General features: G+C 40.4%; 1 protein-coding gene across 1 annotated transcript; it reads left to right on the top strand.

Moving 5' to 3' along the window:
- Nucleotides 1-1,481: 1,481 nt before the first annotated feature.
- Trim59 (tripartite motif containing 59) lies at nt 1,482-20,756 on the top strand. Its single transcript, XM_004652382.3, has 3 exons — nt 1,482-1,594; nt 3,023-3,097; nt 17,185-20,756. The coding sequence occupies exon 3, from the start codon at nt 17,188-17,190 to the stop codon at nt 18,397-18,399; it is 1,212 nt and encodes a 403-aa protein (XP_004652439.1). The 5' UTR covers nt 1,482-1,594; nt 3,023-3,097; nt 17,185-17,187; the 3' UTR covers nt 18,400-20,756.
- The last annotated feature ends 1,561 nt before the right edge of the window (nt 20,757-22,317 follow it).

Raw genomic sequence — 22,317 nt, 5'->3', positions numbered from 1 at the left:
ATTGCTGGTGTTTGAAAGAAAAAATAAAACCTGCTTTCTTGCCATATGTGTGACTCTTTTGAAGGAAGGAAACAGAGATACCATGTGCAAATTATAGTCAAAAGCATTAATATTTGACTGTATTAATTGTTGAGGTAATCATACTTAAGAGAAAATTTTTATAGAGTTGTAGTACATTTGTTGATATGGAAAGCTGGAACAGATTGTTTTGACTGGAAATTAAAAAGTTATCAGGATGACTTGTGTTTTAAAAATGTATATTAATAGGGCTGGAGAGATGGCTTAGCGGTTAAGCGCTTGCCTGTGAAGCCTAAGGACCCCGGTTCGAGGCTCAGTTCCCCAGGTCCCACGTTAGCCAGATGCACAAGGGAGCGCACGCGTCTGGAGTTCGTTTGCAGTGGCTGGAAGCCCTGGCGCGCCCATTCTTTCTCTCTCCCTCTATCTGTCTTTATGTCTGTCGCTCTCAAATAAATAAATAAAAAATGAACAAAAAAATATTTGAAAAATAAAAGTGTATATTAAGGTTAAAACGGATGTGTAAGATGGAAACAGACCAGGCGTGGTGGTGCACGTCTTCAATCCATGCATTTGGGAGGCTGAGGTAGAAGGATCACTGAGTTTGAGGCCAGTCTTGGCTAGACAGTAAGTTCCAGGTCAGCCTGGACTAGAGTGAGACCCTGCTTCAGAAAGACAACACAACACAGAACAAAATAAACAAAAAGAAACAGCTAAATAGTGGGCATCTTTATACAGTCACTAAAATCCATACTTCATAAACAACCTTTGAGGTATCTAAATTGATGAAGACATCTGATGCTCGTTGAGGTCTCCACTAATATTGTCTTCATTTCTGCTTTATTTTATTTTTCTATAGTCTACTAAGTCTTGGATGTTCTGGTAATGCCCAATACACAAAGCTCATAGGTTTATTTAGCATCAGAATAAATACAGTGATTTACGTGCACTCAAATTAAGTTTCTCGAGAAATAAAAATATGAAAAGTACTAAACTGTTTTCGGAACGGAGGGTGGTTAGAAATAAGTCGTAGGCATTTGAGAAAAGTGTTGAACGGAGCTCAGCGATTTTAAGTAACAAAATAGGAAATAACTGAGACAGACTAGAGGAAATGAGACGGGGCCCAAGGCCGGAGCGGTAACTGATGAGCGCCGACAACCCCAGCATCCTCCGTGGAGGCGTGGCCCCGCACCGCCGCTTCCAGAAGCCGCGGCCCGCCCTCCCAGGCCCAGGCGCCAGCCCGCTTCCATAGGCGAAATCTCGGCCCACAGGCACCCGCCTTAAGCCTCGCGCTCCTCCACGGCGGCCCGCGCTCTGTGCGAGTGCGCAAGCGCCGAGCTCCGTGAGCTGCGCAGCCCCGCCCCCCGGCCGTTGACTTTCAAAGGCTGCCCAGCGCGCTCTCCTATTGGCCGAGCCGCTCAGTTGAATGTTGCTTGGCGACGCCTCTCCTCCGCGAGGCCCCGCCCCTACGGGGGGCACCTGAAGACCTGAGCTCAGAAGAGCGGCTCCTCTCTGCGTGTGCCTGGAGGCTGTCTGCCCTGTAGTCGCCGCCCCGCGCCGCGCCTCTCCGTCCGGCTCGGTGAGTCTCCCTCGGACTTTTGGGACCGAGGAGACGGCCCAGGCCTTTCTCCTTCCCCCGGGCCCCGGCTGCCGGGCTGAGTGTCTTGGGCGGGGTGCTTGGGGACTCGAAGATGCAGAGGTGGGCTTGGATCCCGCGTCCATCCCCGCGGTTTGAGGAACCCTGCTTCCTTCCCCGGGTGCGGACCGCACTTCTGGCAGTGGCCCAGGGCTACGGCGACGGGGACCCGCGTGGGTTGAGCCCTGGAGAGGCGCACATCTTCGGGATGCGAAGGAAGATCACTGCCATTTTGAGCCGCTTTTTTGAAGTTCACGCAGGACTTCCCAATAGATGCTATGCCTATTTTACAGATGTGAAGCTTGCGTTTAGAGGCAGTAGGAAAAAGCTACCCAGAGTCCCATAGCATTTCAATGGCAGAACCGAGAGATGGGCAAACATGTTGATGGAAATCGATTGTTTTGAGCTGGCCAAATCTTTTAGCCTCACGGGTGACTAGAAAGTCCAATTGCTAAGCCGGGCATGGTGGCAGAGATAGGAGGATCGCCGTGAATTTGAGGCCAGCCTGAGACTACATAGTGAACTCCAAGTCAGCCTGGGCTATATAGCAAGACCCTACCTTGAAAAACAAAAAAAGAAAAAAGAAAAGCCGGGCGTGGTGGCGCACGCCTTTAATTCCAGCAGTCGGGAGGCAGAGGTAGGAGGATCGCCATGAGTTCGAGGCCACCCTGAGACTACATAGTGAATTCCAGGAGAGCCTGAGCTAGAGTGAAACCCTACCTCAAAAAACCAAAAAAAAAAAAAAAAAAAAAAAAGTTCGGTTGTAGCAGTGGTGATCATCCCTGAAATGATGCATTGGAGATTGGAGAGGAAGAGGCTAGAGATTGGAGAGTCCAAGGTGTATACAGACTCCCAGGCAAGCCAGGGTTACATAGCAGATACTATTTCAACAAAACAAAATGAAACGATGAATGTCTAGTTCACCATCATCATGTTGCTTAGTGTTGTCCAGAGTTCATTAGATGAGATACTTGCTGCTGCTGTAAGAAGTCCTTTGTGTCACAGAATTGTTGGGATTTTCAAAACAAGTGATACCTACTGTAAGTTATCAGTGTTGGCATTTGTCACCACTTACCTTAGACAGTGAAGTAGAGGGGAAATATCAAACAAAGTCAGCGAACTAAAAGCCATTCCTAAGACATTTTTTATTTAACTTTATTATTTTTGTTTGTTTTTGAGGTAGGTTTTCACTCTTGCCCAGGCTGACCTGAAATTCACTATGTAGTCTCAGGGTGGCCCCAAACTCACAGCGATCCTCTTACCTCAGCCCCCTGAGTTCTGGGATTAAAGGTGTGCATCCCGGTTCTTATTTAACATTTTTATTGAGAAAATAAATGTGGAACATTAAAGATAAAATTGTCTTAATTTTAGAATACAAAAAAGAATCTGGAAACTTGGAGAAGATAAAGCATTTTCAGCATCCAAATCAGGAGATTGACAAACTAGGTAAGTTCAGGGAAGCAAAGTGGATTATGAAAAAATTTCAGTACATTTTTACAGCTGTGATCTACTGTAAAATTAAAAAGTCTCTTGAAAAAATATGTATATATTGGAGGTGCATAGAATTCTAGCCATTTTGGGGCTGGAGAGATGACTTGCTGGTAATTTCTACAGGCCTGAATTCAGTTTCCTACCACCCATGTATAGCTAGATGGGCCTCATTTGTAGTGGCATGCAGGTACAGTGTGTGCTCATACACAGATAAATAATTAAAAATACTTGTCATCTTATGAAAGAAGCATAAAGTGAAATGTAAACAACTCCCTCTGACCTAACCTTTAAAGTTTTCAGAAACTTTACATCAGAATATATGCACACAAATAGTATTTTATAAATGTATATTTGTAGATTGCATTTAATTCTTACTTGTGTATGTTGCTGAATGCTTTCCACCAAATATATTTTCACTTTGAAAGGTATAGAAAAAAAATAATTAGGGCTGGAGAGATGTCTCAGTTAAAGTTGCAAAGCTTGAGAGCCTGGGTTCAGTTCTCCAGTGTCTACATAAAACCTGCTGCACAAAGTGGCACATAGATATAATTTGTTTGCAGTGAAAAGAGATCCTGATGCACCTATACTCACGCATTCTGCCTTTTTCTCTCTCTAAAATAAATAAGTGAATAAATAAAATATTAAAATAAAAAAATCAAGCCAGGCTTGGTGTTGCATCCCTTTAATTCCAGCAGTCAGGACGCAAAAGTAGGAGGATCACTGGGAATTTGATGCTAGCCTGAGACTACAGAGTGAATTTTAGTTCAGCCTGGGCTAGGGTGAGACCCTACCATGAAAACAAACAAACAAAAATCAGTCAAAGCTTCAACTACTACTTTTTTTGCCTCCCTCCCTCCTTTCTTTCCTTCCTTCCTTTCTTTTTTTTAAATTTGAGGTAGTGTCTCACTGTAGCTCAGGCTGACCTGGAATTCACTATGTAGTCTCAGGGTGGCTTTGAACTCACGGCAATCCTCCTACCTCTGCCTCCCAATTGCTGGGATTAAAGGCGTGCATCACCATGCCTGCAAAGCCTCAACTTCACATGTCAGTTCCTGGTTAAGTTACAGTAACACTTTGTTTTACAGCTTGGGGAAGAAACATGTTGATATAAATATGAAAGTATAGATGGGTGAAGTTACAATCAGATCTGACCACAGGCTTTCTAATTTGCCATTTCTGTATGTTTATACATGAGATATATTTTTATTTAAATATTTTTAGTCTTTTAAAATAAACATTATACAAAATAGGTTTCATTGTGAGTTTTTATATATTTATATAATGGCTGACAAAGGTATATTTTAAAGTCTTTTGAATGAATATGAATGGCATTTCTTAAGTCGTAAATTGCATAAAATGTTTTATTGTTGTTTTCTTGAGGTAGGGTGTCACTCTAATCCAGGCTGACCTGGAATTCACTATGTAGTTTCAGGGTGGCCTCGAAGTCATGGTGGTCCTCCTACCTCTGCTTCCTGAGTGCTGGGATTAAAGGTGTGTGCCACCACACCCGGCAAAATGTACTTCTTTTAAAATCAGTTTGGGCCACAGAGATGTGTACCCTAGACTGGGTGGTGGCACCACCTGAATTTTCCCAGGCTTATTAGCTGACTCACCAGAAGTCCTGTGGTAAGTCACTGAATTCTGTAATATATAAATTCACATATTTACATATATTCACATAATTACATATATAAATATATGTAAATATAATTTATTTGCAGAAGTTGTGAAATGTACAGTGAGGTGGTATGTGGCAGAGGAGGATTTGAAGTTTAAGGCCACCCTTGGCTGCATAGTGAGTTCAAGGATAGCTTGAATTACATGAGACTCTATCTCAAAAAAAACAAGAAAAAAAATAATGAATGTTCTTAACCATGCTTAGAGATGAAAGACAGTAAACCACTATTAATTTAAAACTTAGAGCCAGGAATGGTGGTACACACCTTTAATCCCAGCACTCCAGGCTGTGAGTTTGAGGTCACTCTGAAACTATATAGTGAATTCCAGATCAGCCTCAGCTAGAGTGAAACCCTACCTCGAAAAAACAAAAAAAAAAAAACAACAACTCTAAAATAATTTACACAGGAGAATGAGTCTAATGAAAGACTTCACAAAAATGTTTATAAAAATAAGTGTTTTTGATACTTAACACAAGAAAATTGTGAAGTGATTTATACATAGCTAATTTAGTTCTGTTTCTAAAATTAAGAAAAAAATAGTTTTTTTTAAATTTTTGGCTTTTTGAGGTAGGGTGTCACTGTAGCCCAGGCTGACCTGGAATTCATTATGTAGCCTCAAGCTGGCCTCAAATTCAGGGCAATCCTTTAAAAGTTTTTTTTTTTTTTTTTTTTAATTTTTTTTTTTTAATATTGAGCTGGGCATGGTAGTGCATGCCTTTTAATCCCAGCACTTGGGAGGCAGAGGTAGAATCACTGTGAGGTTGAGGCCACCCTGAGATTACATAGTAAATTCCAGGTCAGCCTGGACTAGAGTGAAACCCTGCTTTGAAAAACCAAAAAACAAAGAAACAAACAAACTTTTATTGACTTATTTGCAAGCAGAGAGGGAGAGAGTGAAAAGAGAGACAGAGAAAGAAGAGAGAGAATGGGTGTACCAGGGCTTCTAACCACTGCAGATGAATTCCAGGTGAATGCAGCACTGTGCATCTGGCTTTATATGGGTACTGGGGAATTGAACTTGGGTCATTAGGCTTTGCAGGCAAACACCTTAACGACTGAACCAGCTCTTCAGCCCCAGAACAAATAATTCTTGGTGACTTTCTCTAATGCAAGTAGGTGGATACCTTGAGCTAAATATCATTTTTTTTTCTTTTTTTTTTGTTTTTTTCAAGGTAGGGTCTCACTGTAGCTCAGGCTGACCTGGAATTTCTATGTAGTCTCAGAATGGCTTCAACCTCGTGGTGATCCTCCTACCTCTGCCTCCTTAGTGCTGGGCTTAAATGCATTTGCCACCATGCCTAGCAATATCAATTTTTTACTTTAGCTTATGCTCAGTGGAGGAAAATACATTTTACATGGTTTACTTTCATTTTTTGCTTTGTAAATTTTTTTTTTTTTTTTAACATTTTATTTTTTATTTCTTTATGAGAGGGAAAGGGGGCCCAGAGAATATGGGCATGCCAGGGCCTCCAGCTGCTGTAAATGAACTCCAGACACATGTGCCCCATTGTGCATCTGGCTTATGTAGGTCCTGGGGAATTAAACCTGGATCCTTTGGCTTTGCAGACAAGTGCCTTAACTGCTAAGCCATCTCTCCAGCTCTTTTTTTTTTTTTTGAGATAGGGTCTTGTTCTAGCCCAGGCTGACCTGGAATTCACTATGTATTCTTGGTGGTCTCAAACTCATGGCGATCCTTGTACCTCTGCCTCCTGAGTGCTAGGATTAAAGGTGTGCACCACCATACCCGGCTTCATTTTTTGCTTTTTAAGAGCATAAAATAATGCAAATTGATTTAAAATTAATTTGGGGACTGGAGTTGGCTTAGCAGTTAAGGTGCTTGCCTGTGAAGCCTAAGGACTCAGGTTCTATTATATAGAATGCATGTAAGCCAGATTTGCACATGGTGGCACGTGTGTCTGGAGTTCGTTTACAGTGGCTGGGGGCCCTGTCATGCCCATTCTCTCTCTAATATATAAAAATAAAATTGTAAAGAACAGCTGCGTAATAGGCAAGACAGTTCTTGTACATTGTATGTTTTGTTCATATTTACCCTAATCCCCTCATCCCTCCCACTGTTTCCATCCCCAAGTGGTCTTCCTTTGTTGTCATTTTTCTTTTCTCACTCATTTTGGTGACCTAGTGAGTGGTAGGGTTGCTTACAAGAGCATGAGTGAAGGCCTCTTTATAGGGGCATTTGTACTTACCATTGAAGAAAATCTCTTCCTCCCCTTGCAACCACTAATTGCTTGTAAAAACCCGTTTATTAGTTTTTTAAAAATTGTGTGATATGGGCTGGAGAGATGGCTCAGTGGTTAAGGCACTTGCCTGCAGTGTCTAATGACCCGAGTTCAATTTCTCATACCCACCTAAAGCCAGATGCACAAAGTGGCGCATGCATTTGGAGTTCATTTGCAGTGGCTAGAGGCCCTGGTGCACCCATTCTCTGTCTCACTGTCTCTGTTCTTGCAAATAAATAAACATTAAAAAAAAATTATTTGAAAAAAATGTGTTAGGGTCTCACACTAGCCCAGGCTGATTTGAAACTCACTTTGTAGTACCAGGCTGGTCTTGAACTCACAGTGATCCTCCTACTACCTTTTTGCCTTCCAAGTGCTGGGATTAAAGGTGTGCACTGCCATGCCCAGCAACATCGTTTTAAAAAAATGACTTTATTTGACAGAGAGGAAATGAGAGAGGATGAGTATGGGCATGCCAGGGCCTCCTGCACCTGTAAACAGATTCCAGATGCATGTGCGACTTTGTATGTCTTCTGGCTTTACTCAGGCAGGTACTGGGGGATTGAACCCAGGCCATCAGCTTTAACTGTTGAGCCATCTCACCAGCCCCAAACCATTTTTTTTTTTTTTTTTTTTGGAGGTAGGGTCTCACTCTAGCCCAGGAATTCACTATGTAGTTTCAGGTTGGCTTTAAACTCACAGTGATTTCCTACCTCAGCTTTCCAAGGGCTTGTGCCACCTTTCCTGCCCCCCCCTTTTTTTTTTTAATATTTATTTGTCAGCACTAGGGAGCAGAGGTAGGAGGATCGCCATGCGTTTGAGACCACCCTGAGACTACATAGTGAATTCCAGGTCAGCTTGAGCCACAGTGAGACCCTACCTCGAAAAACCAAAATAAAATAAATAAATAAAATAAATAAAAATTGCAGAGAGAGAGAGAGGAAGAGAGAGAATATGAATGAATGGGCAAACTAGTGCCTTTAGCTGCTGCAGAGAAATTCTAAATGTATGCACCAGTTTGTGCATCTGGCTTTATGTGGGGACTGGGGAATTGAACCCAGGTTATTAGGCTTTGCAGGCAAATGCCTAATTGCCGAGCTATCTCTCCAGCCCGATTATTATTATTCTTTTTTAGTATTGGAGTTTGAACTCAGAGTCTTGCCCTACCATTGAGCTACACCTCCAGCCTAGTCATGGCACAGTATTTTAATGTACTCCTGGAGTTGTGTCTACTAATATGTTAATATGAAGTGGCCTATATAGTATTTACTCCCATTTCATGATTTTATCCGTTATAATGTTTTCATTACCTCTCAATATATTCAGACACATGAACGTTTTAAAATTTTATTTACTTATTTGCAAGCAGAGACCCCATTTTGTGAATCTTGCTTTACATGGTGTTGTGGTTTGATTCAGGTGACCCCCATAAACTTAGGTGTTCTGAAAGCTAGGTTCCCAGCTGATCGAGATTTGGGAATTAACGTTTCCTGGAGGCAGTGTATTGTTGGGGGGCAGGCTTGTGGGTGTTATATCCAGTTTCCCCATACTAGTGTTTGGCACACTTTCCTGTTGCTATGTTCCATGTTATGTAGGCCAGGGGGTGATGTCCACCCTCTGCTCATGTTGTCGTTTTCCCCTGCCATCGTAGAGCTTCCCCTTGAGCCTTTAAGCCAAAATAAACCTCTTTTTCCCAGAAGCTGTTCTTGGTTGGGTGATTTCTATCAGCAGTGTGAACCTGATTGCAACACAACATGGGTATTGGGGAATTGAACACAGGCCATTAGGCTTTGAAAGCAAGAGCCTTTAGCCACTTGAGCCATCTCTCCATCCTCAGACATATGAAGGTTCTCTCAGTTCACTTATGTGTATAAGGACATCCGTTTAGGCTTTGTCTTCCTTTTCCACAGCTGTCCTGGAATCTCTCCTGCATTGTTTTAGTGGGGAGTCTTGCTTTTCTGCCTGCACTAGTGTCTTTTGGAAGAGTTGGGAGGGATTTCTTTTTGAGAGCTTTCATGTCCAGTTATCTTTATATCAAAATGATTTTTTTCTGAGGATAGAGTTTTAGGTTACCATTAGGGAAGCTTCATTCCTTCCTCTTTCCCCTAAGAATCGTGAAGGCATTGGTTTATCATCTTCTAGAGTCTAGTGTTTTCTTGCTGGAATTGTTCTAGCTTTAGCTGAATTTAATATGGCTCATCCTAGAAAAACATAACATTTTCTTTAAATTATTATCTATATTCTTTAAAAGAAAGCTAAGCTATCGGGTCCCTAAGTGGATTCTCAAGGGTTGATCCCTTGCTTTTTAAAACAATATATTTTTATTTATTTGGAGAGAGAAGGGGCTCACTAGGGCCTCTCATGATGCAAATGAACTCCAGATGTTTGCGCCGTTTTGTGCACCTAGTTTTATGTGGGCACTGGGGAACTGAATCCTGGTTGGTAGGCTTTCCAGGCAAGTGTCTTAACCGCTGCGCCATCTCTCCAGCCCTCCCTAGCTGTTTGATAAGTATGAAATAGGACTTTGAAATTTTAATTAATGTTGCAGCAATTGAACATATATGTAGTAACTATCTCCCAATCTTATTTCCCTTGTAATTTTTCTCCTTACACATTAATTAACAATATTATTAAATCTGGATTGGATGCATATTTGTTGCTAAAATACTTTTTGCGGAGAGCTGGTCTGTAGTCTTCATTGTGCATTCTAATATCATTGACCTACTCTGAGAAGCATGTTTGCTTTTCTTGTGTTTTATGGCTTCAGAGCTTTCTAGAAGTGTGGAGTAAAGTGATACAGGCTTCCCAACATACATCCACCTGAATTTATTTGCACTGTCATCTTCTGAACTCTTGCCCAATTACTAGTTTCCTGGATTCTTATGTAGGTCAAGGTTAGTCACGGTATGCACAACTTGGCTGCTCATTATGGATCCTGAGTATTGTCAGTTGGAATGGAGTTTCTAAGAGTTACAGTTTCTAAGAGAGATTTTATTATTAAAAAAATCTCTATTAAGAGGCAGTTTTTCATTCAACCAGTAGGGAGTAAATGCCTACTACGTGTTAAATTCACAAAGGGACCTAATTTGGGGAAGCAGCAGTCTCACATGGAGACTTGAGAGACAGTAAGAATTTGGTAGATGATGATTAAGATAAAGAGCCAACAGCTAAAATGTCCAAGGGGTTTAAAAGAATTTAATACATATTTTTATTTATTTGAAAAAGAGAGAAAGAGAGTGAGTATGGGCATGCCAGGGCCTCCTGCCACTGCAAAGGAATTCCAAATACTTGCTGCACTTTGTACATTTGGCTTTACATGAATACTGGGTTTCAAACCTAGGCTGTTGGGCTTTGCAAGCAAGTGCCTTTGGACACTGAGCCATCTCTTCAGCTCTAACGGGGTTTAAAAAGTACAGTTAGTTACTTAAAATTTTTTTTTGTTTATTTTTATTTATTTATTTGAGAGTGACAGACAGACAGAAAGAGGCGGGGTGGGGGGGAGACAATAGGTGCGCCAGGGCCTCCAGCCACTGCAAACGAACTCCAGATGCATGTGCCCTCTTGTGCATCTGGCTAATGTGGGTCCTGAGGAATCAAACCAGGGTCCTTTGGCTTTGCAGGCAAATGCCTTACTGCTAAGCCATCCCTCCAGCCCTAAAAATATTTTTATTTATTTATTTGCAAGAAGAGAGAGAAGAATGAGAATGGGTGTGCTAGGGCCTCTTGCTGCTGCAAATGAACTCCAGATGTTTATGCTATTTTATTCATCTGGCTTTATGTGGGTACTGGGGAATCAAACCCAGGCTGTCAGGTTTTGTAAGAAAATGCCTTACCTGTGATTCTTCTCTCTAGCCCCCTATTTATTTTGCTTTACACACACACACACACACACACACACACACACACACACACACACACAATCTTGCTGGGCATGGTGGTATACGCCTTTAAACCCAGTACTTGGGAGGCAGGAGCATTGTGGTGAGTTTGAGGCTACCCTGAGACTACATAGTGAAATCTAGGTCAGCAAGGGCTAGAGCAAAACCCTACCTTGAAAACTAAACAAAAACAACAACGAAAAATTTTTATTTTAAAAAATGTTTTTATTTATTTATTTATTTATTTTATTCAATCTGTAAGGCAGTTTATTATTTTTTACTTACTTGACAGAGGGGGAGGGCAGACACTTGTGCCATGTTGTGCGCCTGGCTTCAAACAAGTACTAGGGATTTACTGGGGATGACAGGCTTCACAGGCCAACTGCCTTTAACTCCTGAGCCATCCTCCCAGCCCTGTACACAGGGTTTTTAGGAGACAGGGGAAGCCACAGAAACACAAAGTAGACTGGGAAGCCCTTCATGAACATATGGGAGAAAGGTGTGGCTCCTAAGATAATAGGAGCAGAAAGGCCTGACCTTGAGCTAGAAAAAGAAAATTTCTCAAAACAGCAGGATAGGAAGTGATATTTTTTTAAACCCTTCTTTTGGTAGTGCTGGGGATTGAACTTAGGGCCTTGCACATGCTAGGCAAGCATTCTGCCACTGAGCTCCATAAAAAAAAGTTTTAAAATTATATATTTGTGTGTGTGTGTGAGGTCTGATATATATAGAGAGATTGGGTATGCTAGGGCTTCTAGCCATTGCAAATAAACTCCATACCTTGTGCATTTGGTTCTATATGGTTACTGGGGAATTGAACTTGGGTACTTTGGCTTTGCTGGCAAGTGCCTTAACCACTAAGCCACTTCTCTAGCCCCCCCTTAAAAAAATTAAACTTAAAAAAAATATTTATTTATTTGAGAGAAAGAGAAAGAGGTGGGGGGAAAGGGGGAGAGGGAAAGAATGGGCATGCCAGGGCCTCTCGCCACTGTAGATGGAACTCCAGATGCATGCTTCCTCTTGTGCATCTGGCTCACATGGGTTCTGGAGTGGTGAACTGGGATCCTTTGGCTTTGCAGGCATTAACCTCTACGCCATCTCTCCAGCCCCCCCAAATTTTTAACTTTTTATCTATCTTTTTTTTTGAGATAGGCTCTTATTCTAGCCTAGGCTGACCTGGAATTTACTGTAGGGTGGCCTGGAACTTAGAGCGATCCTCCTACCTTTGCCTCCTGTGTGCTATGATTAAAGGTGTGTGCCACCATGCCCAACTGACCTCCCTTCTATTTTATTGTCATCATTTCCCCCCTCTTATTAGGCAAGTCTTTTTTTTTGAGACAATCTACACAAGAGTTACAAAACATAGTTGCACAGCATAAGCATACACAGGTTTGTTAATTATATACATATGGTTACAAGTGTGCTTACAAAAAATTCATTGGAAATATACACAAGGTTCTGGAAATGTACACACTGTTTAGTGTTATAATTCTATATTCAAACAAGGAAAATTGACAGTATGTTACATTCACTTACAAGTAGACAAAATCATCTTTTGTACAAAAAGGGCAACTCACACTTTACAAGATAAGAGAATCTGACCATAAGGAAAGTGGGGCAAGGCTAAACTTCTGCATGTCCTGTTTTTTTTTTTTTTTTTTTTGGTTTTTCAAGGTAGGGTCTCACTTTAGCCCAGGCTGACCTGGAATACACTATGTATCCTCCTACCTTTGCCTCCCGAGTGCTGGGATTAAAGGCATGTGCCACTACGCCCATCTTCTGCATGTCCTTTTTTTTTTTTTTTTTAAATTTTTTAAAAATTATTTATTTACTTATTTGTGAGCGACAGACACAAGAGAGAAAGACAGATAGAGAGAGAGAGAGAGAATGGGCGTGCCAGGGCTTCCAGCCTCTGCAAACAAACTCCAGACACGTGCGCCCCCTTGTGCGTCTGGCTAATGTGGGACCTGGGGAACCAAGCCTCGAACCGGGGTCCTTAGGCTTCACAGGCAAGCGCTTAACCGCTAAGCCATCTCTCCAGCCCCTGCATGTCCTTTTGACTGTCACAAAATAAGCAAAACATTACTTCTTTAGGGTTAAAAAAAAAAAAAAAAAAGGAGTACATGGAATGGTGCTGCCCACAGTTAAGGTGGGATCTTCCCACCTAAATTAACTTAACCAAGATGCCTCATAGGCATGCCCATGGGCTAACCTAATCAAGCTAATCCTTCACAGGTAGTTCTAGGTTCTGTCAAATTGGCAGTCAATATAAAATCATCACAGCCTGGTTCTCAGTATTTAGCCCAGGCTAGTCTCAGACTTGGGGCTGTCTTCCTGCCTTAGCCTTTCATGTATGGGAATTACAAGTATTTGCCACCATGCCCAGCAAAAATGGCACCAACTTTTAAAACTACATATACCACATATAGAGAAGAGGCCACAAATAAGGATTTGTATGAACGAAACTTATTCATTTCACCAACCCTCAGATCAAAACAGCATTCTGAATACTCCATAGCTTCATGCCCCTGTCTTAGCAGTTTTCTTCCCCAGAAAGTATTACTATCCTTACTTTTGCAACTGCAAATTAGTTTTGCCTATGTTTTATTTTTGGTAAATGCGGTCTTATGTTATTAACCACCCCCCCCCCAATAAAAAGCACACTAGTGTGAACTGAATCATCTTGAGTAACATTCAGAAAAAACTATTGCTACTGTCTGGACTAGCTGACAAATAAAACCAAGCTATTTTTCTTTTTAAACATTAACTAGGCTATATAAAGAACATTTATTCCTTAAAAAGAAAAAAAGCCATGGCCAGACATGGTTGCTCATGCCCATGAGTTCAAGGCCATCCTGAGACTCCATACTGAACTCCTGGTTAGCCTGAGCTAAAACAAAGCCTTATCTGGAAAAACCAAATAAGTAAATAAATAAAAAAAAAAATACCTGCCTTGAGGGCTGGAGAGATAGCTTAGCAGTTGAGGCTCTTGTTTGCAAAGCGTAAGGACCCAGTATCTACATAAGCCAGATGCACAAGGTAACAGATATGTCTGGAGTTCCTTTGCAGTGGTTAGAGGCCCTGGCCCTGGATTGCACATTCTCATTCTTTCTCCCTCTCCTCCAACTTACGCTCTCTCTCTCAAATAATTAAAACCTGCCTTGAGGGCTGGGGGAATGGCTTAGTGCCTGTGAAGCCTAAGGACCCCAGTTCATTTCCCCAGTACCCACATAAGCCAGATACAGTGGCTGGAGGCCCTGGCACACCCATTCTCTCTGCCCCTTCCTCTGTCTCAAATAAATAAATAAAAACCTGCCTTGAGAAATAGTATATAAGGATTTACTATTCTTGCAACATTTTTGTATTTAAATCTTCAATGTTCAAATAAATATTTTTTATTGACAGTGTCCATTAATTGGAGCAATAACCCATGGTAGTTCCCTCCCTCTCCCCTTCCCCTTTGAAACTCCACTCACCATCATAACCCTTCTCTCAATCAGTTTTTTATTTTGATGTCATCATGTTTTCCTCTTATTTTGATGGCCTTGTGTAGGTAGTGTTAGGTAAGGTGAAGTTATGTATATCAAGGCCATTTTGGGTCTGGAAGAGTGCATTGTAAGGAGTCCTCCCCCTCCTTTGGCTCTTACATTCTTTCCACCACCTCTTCCACAATGCACCTTGAGACTTGGAGAGTGTGATAGAGATGTTTCAGTGCTGAACTGTCCTCCATCACTTCTCAGCACTGTGGTACCTTTTCAGTCATCCCAGAAGTACCAACATCTGAAAAAGAGAAGCTTCTCAGAAAGCTGAGCCATTGCTCTAGTCCATTGCCTGTCTTCCTCTTTCTTCCTTTCCCTCTCTCCTTTTTATCTTTCTTTTTCTTGTGAGCAGAAATAGACATAGAATGAGAATGAATATGTGTATGTATGAGCCCACCAAACCCAAATGAACCACTTTGTGCATCTGGCTTTATGTGGGTACTGGAGATTTGAATAGGTTAGGAGATTCTGTGAAGAAGTGTTTTTAACCACTGAACCATCTTCAGCCCCTAGGTTCAGGTTCTTTAAACAACAGTGATGTTGTAAATTGGTTTTCCTTTGAAAAAGGCTAGGCAGTCAGAAGACTGGCTTGCTTTGAGAATGAGGTCGTAGGTGCAAACTTGTTGGCTACTGTAGGAAATCCTTGTAGTTTGGTAGAGGTCAGAGTTTCTGAACTATTGCTGGGCTTCTTTCTGTCCCAGTGAAACACTCATCAAGATATTTAATGGAGGAAAGATAGCTGATGTTTATCTCCTTTTCCATTAGTGTTTTGGCTTTTTACTGAAACATGCAGCTAGTACTTCAGTCACCATAATCAACTCATAATTCATTCAAACTGAGTTTTATTGCAATGTCAAATTAAAAATTACTTTCCTGTCCAAATCTTCAAAGTTTAAATAATTTCTTTAGAAAATTACAGTCAAGATCTGAGTCTAGGGATGCAGAGTACTTTTCTAATATGTACAAGGCCCAGGGTTCATTCCCTAACATCATAGAAGAAAAAGGGGAGAGAACAGAGGGGAAGAAAGAGAGAAAAGTTAATTCTTCTGTAGTGATCTTGTGCTTACCTATTCCAATTCAAGCAGCAAGAAGTTTATAGCAAGTTTGTACAGAAACTAAATGCATAACTTGTTTAAGAAGCTGTGATTGAAAGCCAGGCATGGTGGCCTATGTGTTTGACTCCAGCATTCAGGAGGTTGAGGTAGGAGGATCACCATGAGTTTGAGGCCAGCCTAGCCTACAGTGAGACCCTTCTACCAAAAAACAAAAACAAAACAAAAAAACAAACCCTATGATTCAGCTCAGTGTGGTAGCTCACTCCCAGCTCTTGGGAGGCTGAGGCAATAAGACTGCCAGTTTGAGGCTACAAATTATATGTTAGAAGAGCCTGGGATATATAGTGAAATTCTGCCTAAAGAAACAAGCAAAAAATAAAATAGCCAAAAAGCAATAAAAAGCTTTGATTAAGCTACCTGGGATCACTTTTTTCTTTTAACAATATTTTATATTATTTATTTGAGAGAGAGAAATAGGCAGGTAGAGAGCAAGAGAATGGGAGCACCAGGGCCTCTGGCCACTGCAAATGACCTCCAGATGTGTGTGCCCCCTTGTGTATCTGGCTTACTTGGGTCCTAGGGAATCAAACCTGGGTCCTTTGACTTTGTAGGCAAGTGCCACCTGCTATGCCATCTCTCCAGCCCACTTTCAGCCCACTTTTTTCTTTTTTTGTAAAGTAGGGTTTCACTCTAGTCCAGGCTGACTTAGAACTCACTCCATATCCCAGGCTGGCCTTGAACTCATGACAATGTTCCTACCTCAGCCTCCTGAGTGCTGGGATTAAAGGCTACCCTGTGATCACTTTTTAAAAAGTAATTTTGCTAAGCCTAACATAATATTATGTAAAGTAATTGTTTAGTCTTATCTATTCATTGTATGTACAGTTTTGGTTTTAGTATCTTAGTATCTTATTGCTTATAGTAATTATAATTAAGTGGACTTCAGTAGAACCCTGTATTTTAGTCTTCCATTACATAAACAATTTTAAATACTAACTTGAAACATTTTATCACAACTTAATTAGGTTCTAAAGGAATAAGCTCTTAAAGTTACCAGTTACTCAGTATTATATATTGTATGTTGAATTACTAAGAAAGCTTCATTTAAAAATCTTATTAAAGAACTGGGTGTGGTGATGCACGCCTTTAATCCCAGCATTTGGGAGGCAGAGATAGGTAGATTGCCTTGAGTTTGAGGCCAGCCTGAGATTACATAGTGAGTTCCAGGTCAGCCTGAACTAGAGAGTGAGACTGTACCTCGAAAAACCAAAAACAAACAAAAACCCATCTTATTAAAGGGCTGGCGATATGGCTTAGCAGTTAAGGTGTTTGCCTGCAAAGCCTAAGGACCTAAGTTCAGTTCCACAGTACCCACTTAAGGCAGATACACAAGGTGTATGCATCTGGAGTTTGTTTTGTAGTGGCTGGAGGCCCTGGTATGCCCATTCTCTCTTTCAATCTCTGTCTTTCTCCCCTTTCTTACTCTCTGTCTCTCAAATAAAAAAAAAAAAAAAGATAGATTTAGAAAAACCTTAGTAATACTTTAGTTGTCCTTTTAATGACAAAACCAACAATTTGGAGGTTAATACCTAATACTTTAATCACATATGCAGATGTACATGTAGACTTAAATATTTTTTTTTGTCTTTGACAGGAAATGCACAATTTTGAAGAAGAATTAACATGTCCCATTTGTTACAGTATTTTTGAAGATCCTCGTGTACTGCCATGCTCTCATACATTTTGTAGAAATTGTTTGGAAAATGTTCTTCAGGCATCTGGTAACTTTTATATATGGAGACCTTTGCGGATTCCCCTCAAATGTCCTAACTGCAGAAGTACTATTGAAATTGCTTCAACCGGTATCGAATCTTTACCTGTTAACTTTGCATTACGGGCAATCATTGAAAAGTATCAGCAAGAAGACCATCCGGATGTCGTCACCTGCCCTGAACATTATAGGCAACCGTTAAATGTTTATTGTCTACTAGATAAAAAATTAGTTTGTGGTCATTGCCTTACTATAGGTCAACATCATGGTCATCCTATAGATGACCTTCAAAGTGCATATCTGAAAGAAAAGGACACACCTCAAAAATTGCTTAAACAGTTAACTGACACACACTGGACAGATATCACTCGTCTCATTGAAAAGCTAGAAGAACAAAAGTCTCACTCTGAGAAAATGGTCCAAGGTGATAAGGAAGTGGTCCTCCATTATTTTAAGGAACTTAGTGATATATTAGAACAGAAAAAGAAGTTTTTCCTAACAGCACTCTGTGATGTTGGCAACCTGATTAATCAAGAATATAGCCCACAAATTGAAAGAGTAAAAGAAATAAGAGAGCAACAGCTTGAGTTGATGACACTGACCACATCTTTACAAGAAGAATCTCCCCTTCAGTTTCTTGAAAAAATCGATGATGTCCGCCAGCGAGTGCAGATGTTGAAACAAAGGCCACTTCCTGAAGTCCAGCCTGTGGAAATTTATCCTCGAGTAAGCAAAGTATTAAAAGAAGACTGGAGCAGAACAGAAATTGGACAAATTAGGAAAGCTGTCATTCCTGCCATGAAAATTTCTTCTAAAAGGATGCCCTGTTCCTGGCCTGATAAAGATGAAAAAGAAGTTGAATTTTTTAAAATTTTAAACATTGTTATAGTCACACTAATTTCAGTGATACTAATGTTAATACTCTTTTTCAACCAACACATAATAACCTTCTTAAATGAAATCACTTCCATATGTTTCTATGAAGTCTCTCTGTCTGTTTACCAAAGTTTATCTAATAATCTCTATGATATTAAGAATATACTATGCCATGCCTTTTATTTATTAAAGGAATTCATGTGGAAAATAGTTTCTCACTGAAAACTTAAGTATAAACTGGGCTTAGTCTGTATAGCAGAGGCTAACTATTGCTAAATGGAGAAATAAGGGTAGCATAAGTAGCAAATTAAACTTTAGTATAAAGTTGGATATAAATATAAATTCCATGGTTCAATAGAAATGGTATAACAGAGATGAGGAGATATCTGAAAGATGATTCAGATTATCATATTATTAGAAAATTAAAATTACTTGAATACCTTATCTCATTTTTTTCTTTCTTTCTTTTTTTTTTCCAAGGTAGGGTTTCACTCTAGCTCAGGCTGACCTGGAATTCACTATGTAATCTCAGGGTGGCCTCGAACTCACAGCGATCCTCCTACCTCTGCCTCCTGAGTGCTGGGATTACAGGCGAGTGCCACCATGCCCAGTTTATCTCATTTTTGATAGTGCTACTTTGACATTAAAATATCCTTTTACCAGTTTTTTAACCAGTATATTACAGTGGCTGGCTTTGCAGTTATTTATATGAAACTTTTAGATTAAAAGATGAGAAGGGCTGGGGAGATGGTTTAGCAGTTAAGGCACTTGCCTGTGAAGCCTAAGGACACAGGTTTGATTCCCCAGTACCCATGTAAAACCACATGTACAGGGTGGCACATGCGTCTGGAGTTTGTTTGCGGTGGCTAGAGGCCCTGGCGTGCCCATTCTCATATCTGCCTCTTCCTCTCATAAATATTTTATAAAAAAGATGATAAAATCCTCAAAGTGCATACACCTTTATTTTGAGGTGGGCAGCTTTTGATTATGTGGATAACTATGGTAAAAATTTTTTGTTTTTTTAAACCCAAGCAGGATAAAGGATAAAAGATTTTTTTTTTTTTGGACCAAATACAACTGACATACCTAATGTGTTAGCATTCATTCCAAGCAAGGTTACTTGTGAATTAACTAGGCACTAGGGAACAATGTCTAATACTTGTCATTAATCTAAGACTCTGTTTAGGACCAGAGTGTGGTGATGCCCCAGCTACTTGGGAGGTGGCAAGGTCAGGAGTTCAAGGTCAGCTCATAGTGAGATCCCATTGCAAAACCTAAGTAATTGGCCAACTAAATCAAATGTTGAGAGCCTAGGGACATAGCTAATTGATAAGAGCTTTTGCTTAGCATGCTATTTCTAGAACTATAAAACAAAAATTAAGTCATTGATTGTGTAGTGTCAAACCGATTCATGGATAAAAGTCATGAAACTTAGAATAATCATGTTGGTGGTACTTCAAGATTTTGAATCATGGTCTCACTTTAGCCCATGCTGACCTGGAACTTTGTAGCCTCAGGCTGGTCTTGAACTCAGAATCCGACTTCAGTTTTCTGAGTGTTGGGACTAACGCATGAGCCACCACCACACCCAGCTTTATGTAAACTGTATCTTAAAACTTGTCTTTTAAAATGTTCTCCATATTGAAGCATTACATATTCTTCTGATTTTTGTTTGCAAAGGCCACAGCAATCCTGTCACCTTCCCAACTGCTAGGATCACAGGTGTGAGCCCCTATACCTGGCTGATCTTTAATTAACTAGTTACCAGAGCTCATTTAGTCAGTTCCCTTCCTATGGTATGGTTGTGATGCTTCCAGTAGGACATCCATTGCTCAAACCGATCTGTTTTCCAGAAACCACAAGTGGGTTAAATATTCTAGAAGCCTATGTAGGTTCAGAGACTTGTGTCAGATTAGGAAATAATACTGTTTGTCTTACAGTCATTAAAGTGTTGAGAGCAAAAACTGCTGAGGCCTTCCCTGTCAAATGTTATTACTAAGATCATGCCATTTAGGTTGGTTACAGCCAGCACAATGATTTTGTGATAACATCTAAAGGGTATAATGGAGGTAGAGATATGAACTGCTAAAAAAAGAAAAACATACTAATTTGCCTGAAGTTGTATCATTGAAGTGCTCTTTCAAAATAAATTTAAGACAGACATGCATGTTAGTGACTATTTCTAAGGCATTTTTTTGGAAAGGGATCCTAACCTCTTCGTAGACAAGGAAATAGTAATGCAGTGACATTAGCAGGCGAGAGAACTCATGTATTATTCTCATGTGCTTTAAGACTATGAGCAAGCCAAGATTGATGCTAAGTCACACTTCTGTTCACTTTTATGGCTCAAAATCAGGGAGTATGCCTGTTAACACCTTGCAGGCGTCACATTAATATTCTTGCCATGTCTTAGTAGACAAGACTTCTGGGGAGAAGTGGGGTAAGAGAACTTGATTTTTATTTTTATTTTTTTGTATTTCTTACAGGAAGATAAGATTGTATAATTCAAAGTATATAACCTTGGAAAAAATTGAGTTCTCTGTATCAAAACATTTAATAAATTTGGTATTTTATCTGCATTGAGTGGTTTAAGGTGCTCAAAATCTTCAAGTGGTAGCTTTGGAATTTCCATGGCTTGGCTGGACATTGCTTTGAGTTGAAAATTGCACTGAGTTCTGGACTGGTTACTAGATTGCAGTGTTTTTATTCACTTCACACCAGTGAAAAATGGCTTCATAATTGTATTTTCTTTTTTGTAATCTTGATTTTAAACAACCATATAGTGTGTTTGTATTATGCCCAACAAATTGAGGCATTTTTGACTTAAGATAAATACCTTGAAATTGTACAACCTATGCAGATTTGCCATTCACATTACTTTTTTTTTTTTTTTTTTTTGGTTTTTTCTCTAGCCCAGGCTGACCTGGAATTCACTATGGAACCTCAGGGTGGCCTCGAAACATTCACATTACTTTTGAAAACCAAGTGATTGCTTATTTCTAATAGCGTAATATTCTTAATACATTAAAAATCCATGGGGAGGGGGGCTGGAGAGATGGCTTCGTGGTTAAGGCACATGCCTGTGAAGCCTCAGGACCCAGTTTTGATTCTCCAGGTCCCATGTAAGCCAGACGCACATGTTGGCGCATGCATCTGGAGTTTGTTTGCAGTGGCTAGAGTCCCTGGTGCATCCATTCTGTCTGTCTCTAATTAAAATCTTAAAATATCTGCTGGGCATGGTGGCATATGCTGTTAATCCCAGCACTTGGGAGGCAGAAATGTAGGATTGCTGAGAGTATGAGACCACCCTGAGACTGCAAAGTGAATTCCAGGTCAGCCTCAGCTAGAGACCCTACCTAGGAAAACAAAGCAAACCAAAATATCCATTTGGGGATTGGGGAGATGGTTCAGGTGAGAACTCTTGCTGTAAGCATGAGGCCCTGAGACTCCCTGGGTTTGATTTCCCAGGACACATCAACAACTGGGTGCTATGCAGATCTGTAATCCCATTCCTGTGATGGGAGACCAGAGGATCACTGGGGTTACTGGTCCCATATTTTGAGACACCCTCAAGGAAACATGCTGATGAGCAAGAGGAAGAACACAGATGTAAGCCATGTACCTGCAAGTGCATCTATACATGTGAATGTCTACGCTGCAAATAGTCAAGACATGTTAATTTACATTTACTAGGTTTTAAAAAAGTATACTGGGTTATTTTTGACCTACAAGGTAGTTCAGATACTTAGTCTACTGCACAAGTAACTTTTAAAGTCAAACACATCAAGTTGTAAATTCATGACATTCAAATTCTCATCCCTGTAAATTCTGAGGGGTTTATTAACATTTTTATTATGTAACAGATGGATTGATTAAATATGTGGAATGCCTGATGAATTAAATCAAGATCAGTTGACATGCTTTATTAGTGTATAGGTAAAATATCCATTAAGTTATGCTGAACTTGAATAACATCTATCTTAGAACTTAGTCTCTCAACTAACATACTTTATGACAGAAAGAGGCAGACATTTCAGTGCTGAGCACTCCTGTCATCACTTCTCAGCACCATGGTGCCTTCTGAGTCACCCCAAGGTCACTGCCATCTGAAAAGAGAAAGTTCTCTAATCAAAAGACAGA

This window comes from Jaculus jaculus, chromosome 11 (assembly GCF_020740685.1).
Source record: "Jaculus jaculus isolate mJacJac1 chromosome 11, mJacJac1.mat.Y.cur, whole genome shotgun sequence".
Taxonomy (NCBI): Eukaryota; Metazoa; Chordata; class Mammalia; order Rodentia; family Dipodidae; genus Jaculus; species Jaculus jaculus.
The sequence above is the reverse complement of the archived record's forward strand: the minus strand, read 5'-3'. Positions and strand labels throughout refer to the sequence as shown.